This window comes from Alosa alosa, chromosome 8 (genome assembly GCF_017589495.1).
Source record: "Alosa alosa isolate M-15738 ecotype Scorff River chromosome 8, AALO_Geno_1.1, whole genome shotgun sequence".
NCBI lineage: Eukaryota > Metazoa > Chordata > Actinopteri > Clupeiformes > Clupeidae > Alosa > Alosa alosa.
Window position 1 is genome coordinate 20,409,298 of NC_063196.1, and position 3,344 is coordinate 20,412,641.

General features: G+C 41.6%; 1 protein-coding gene across 1 annotated transcript; it reads right to left on the minus strand.

Moving 5' to 3' along the window:
- Window positions 1-351: 351 nt before the first annotated feature.
- Window positions 352-3,138, minus strand: brms1lb (BRMS1 like transcriptional repressor b). The gene is made up of 10 exons (XM_048250385.1): window positions 2,843-3,138; window positions 2,493-2,583; window positions 2,198-2,325; window positions 1,921-2,000; window positions 1,682-1,778; window positions 1,498-1,587; window positions 1,254-1,318; window positions 1,092-1,131; window positions 671-797; window positions 352-550 (listed from the first exon to the last, which is right to left on the minus strand). Exons 1-10 carry the CDS (start codon window positions 2,976-2,978, stop codon window positions 433-435), a joined length of 972 nt encoding a protein of 323 aa, XP_048106342.1. The 5' UTR covers window positions 2,979-3,138; the 3' UTR covers window positions 352-432.
- Window positions 3,139-3,344: the final 206 nt, after the last annotated feature.

The following is a 3,344-nucleotide window of genomic DNA, read 5'->3' on the forward strand; positions in this document are numbered from 1 at the left end:
TTTCATAAACGACTTTATAGAAGTGGCCACTCATTATGCACTAATACTCTTCTCAGCAAGGCTTCAACTGAGGGATCCTTCAGGACGAGAGCCTTACCTTATCCAAGGCACACTCACAGACACCCAAAACCCAATACATTCTCTCTTCCACAGTTTCTTGCTTTCCCCTCCCCTTCAAACCCCGTTTTTCTTATAGCAGCACATCATTCTTCTCAACATTAGAGTGTAAAAATATGGCCTTATCATGACAATTCATATACATACATCCATATGTACAAAGAGGCTACTAAGCCGTAGCGTACTTCCACACTTCCTTGCATTTGAATGGCAAACTTAAGAGTGAAAGGGGGGGCGCATGGAGGACAAGGCCAAAAGCCAGGTTGCAATGGCAACAGAGAACACAAGGCGCAAGTAGATGGAACTCGGCCACCACTAAGAGTGCTTGATGGTGTATTTGCCTTTCTGCAGCTGCGAGATGTAGAGCTTCGACTTGCTGCCATCCAGTCGTTTGAACCAGACCTCATCATGGTTGATAGTGGTGATGATGGCACTGGCAAAGAAAGGAAGAAAAGAGAAGAAAGATCTGAAGCTGCTCGTGTCTAAAGATATCAATATGATCAATGAATGCGTTAAGCATGCATACACAAGTGAAAGTCGTCGGTCATCCTACCTGGTAGGATACTCATCCTTCCTATTGATGCAGATGCCCTGCCCTCTGGAATACCACTTGTTGTCATAGAACAGACGTCCATCCTCTGAGCGAGCAACACGGTGATGCTTCTCAGGCTTTGAGGGAACTAGACCATATGGTCGTTGGATAGAATATGTAAGAGTCTTAATACATCACTACTGTAAGGTGAATGTAAAAACAGCACTCACTGATGCACTCATTCTTACTTCACTCTACTTGTACTGCACCGTTTTTAAATTGTCCTAAAATTGTTGAGAGAATTGCTTTAAAACTTAACTGTTACCATGTTGTTAGTCCCTTTGGTTAAAAATGCGTCAGCCAAAAGAAATATAATGTAATGTAATGTAATGAATGTACGAGGACAGCACATTTACTGATGACAGACATATTAAGTTCTTACCATCCACTTTCATTCTGTGTGGTCCCATTGAAGCCATTGCCTGCACCACAAAGGCATGACACAACTTGAACTAGCAAATAACAAACAAACTACAGTATATCCTTATACAGAATAGGTCAAACTAATTTCATAGCTAGAGTCCAAATGATGACATAACAATACCTTTCTTATTGCCGTCCAGTCTTCGAGTATATCCAAGTCTTGCAACATGTAAACAATATATGGCCGTAAGAATGTTAAGGAAAAAGATTTGTGGAACAGACTAAATGTAAAAACAATACAACACACTGAGATAAATGAAGGTCACCTGTTCAGACACAAAGACTATGCATTTCTGGGGATTTAATTTAGCCTCCATACAAGACTGAGACCAACTTCACAAAAGATAAGCAACAGAGAAGGATATCTGATACAACAACAGGCTTCTTCTTCTTGCCAGGGGTGAAAGAATCTTTCTTCTTATTCTTTTTGGACTGCAAACCATCATTCCATAATTCTGACAACGACAACAACAGCAACAACAACAAAATATACTTAATCTTCCTTGGATTTGATTTCCAGTATAAAGAGCATACACACATATTTTGTACCTGAGGTAATATCTATACTGTGCCGATCTTCCTCTAGGCGTCTTATCTTCTCCTCCAGCTCACTCTGAACTGTATCAAACAGCAGTAGCTTCTCGCTCTGTGAAATATGCACAACACATACATTTTGAATGTTATAAGCTAGAGATACACATCCATCTCTATGCACTTTGTTGTTGAGGTCTGAGGAAGAGGCGACCTCATGAATATTTGACCTCTGACCCCTGGCTTGTGCATCTCACCTCCCAGTGTTGACTGGCAGCCTGCATCTCACAGTCATACTTGTTCCTCACAGACTCTAAGCACAGCTCACGATAAATGCCTGAAATAAACAACAACAAAAAACGTATTACAATCAAGTGTGAAACTTATTATTAAACTCAGATTCGTTACGACCACAAACTTGCATTCTTCAATGATAATCACTGTTGTAACAACATATAGAACTTTGCTCATTGTATTACCACTGTGTAAACAGCCATACCACTGGAGTAGTAGGGACCGCCATGTGAAACCTACCTGCTACTTTGGTTCTGATCTGCATATTCTCTTGAAGGGTGGCAAGGGGTTCTAAGTACTCCGGAGCATTGCCAGCAATGACTTCCTGCAGCTTGATGTCAACTTGACTCAGTCTCTCTTTGTATAATCTGACGATATATAATTTCACAGATGAAGAACTTGGACTGATGATGTGTCATATACACAATGCATGGTCAAAAACCAAGGTAAGCATAGGTCGGCAAGTATCACTAGAGATACTGAGAAATGTCGATGGTGTTCCCCTGAGGTGGAAGGCAGAGGTAGGCCTGCTTACTGATCTTTGAGGTCCGTGAACTGCTTCTCAAGATTTGTCATTTCGTCAAGACATTCCAGCCTTCTCCTCTCACAATCTTCATCGTCCATTTCTGCACATAAAACCATATTTCAATGTTGTGCATGGAAATAACACTTGTAGCCAGTTAGCTGGCTAATTTACATAGGATGGTTAAAAGATAACTACGCTAAAACCCATACCAGTGGAATAGTCTTACGAATTGGCCATTTTCCATTGTATGTACGACAACCGGACGGGGTTTAACGTTACTCAATATGACTTTACCCTTAAAAAAACAAAACATTTACTCTCTGTGTTAGCTACAAGCTAACTACAGTTTGTCTGATTACCTGAAGTGTCTCCATCTTCAGAAACAGATGAGCTTACAGTATCTTCCTCGTCAGAACTGCTAGCGTCTTGCTCCGGATAATCCACCTCCATGTCCTCGTGGTTGTTTTCTTTCTTTTCACGGGAGTGGACTGGCATGTTGAAGAGTTTCTCCTACCATCTAACAGAACTAAATTAAGGCTGACGGGTACCCGGTGGTGGTTGTTATAAAAAGATAAACAACGAGAGCGAAGCTCCAGGAAACACGTTCAAAACACGGATATGTCTTGACCAATCATTCGCGTCTTTGGAAGAAAGACGTCCTGGTGTCCAATCATTAAACCGGTTTGGTTCGACGCTGGGATACCTGGGAGTTGAAGTTGTAATTTTAAAGTTGAAGTGAAGACGGAAGACAGGCTAGTTAAAAAAATCCACCAGGGGGACCTGTGTGCTTAATGTGTGTATGTGCGTGCGCGCGCGTTTGTGTGTGTGTGCGTGTGTGTGTGTGTGTGTGTGTGTGTGCGT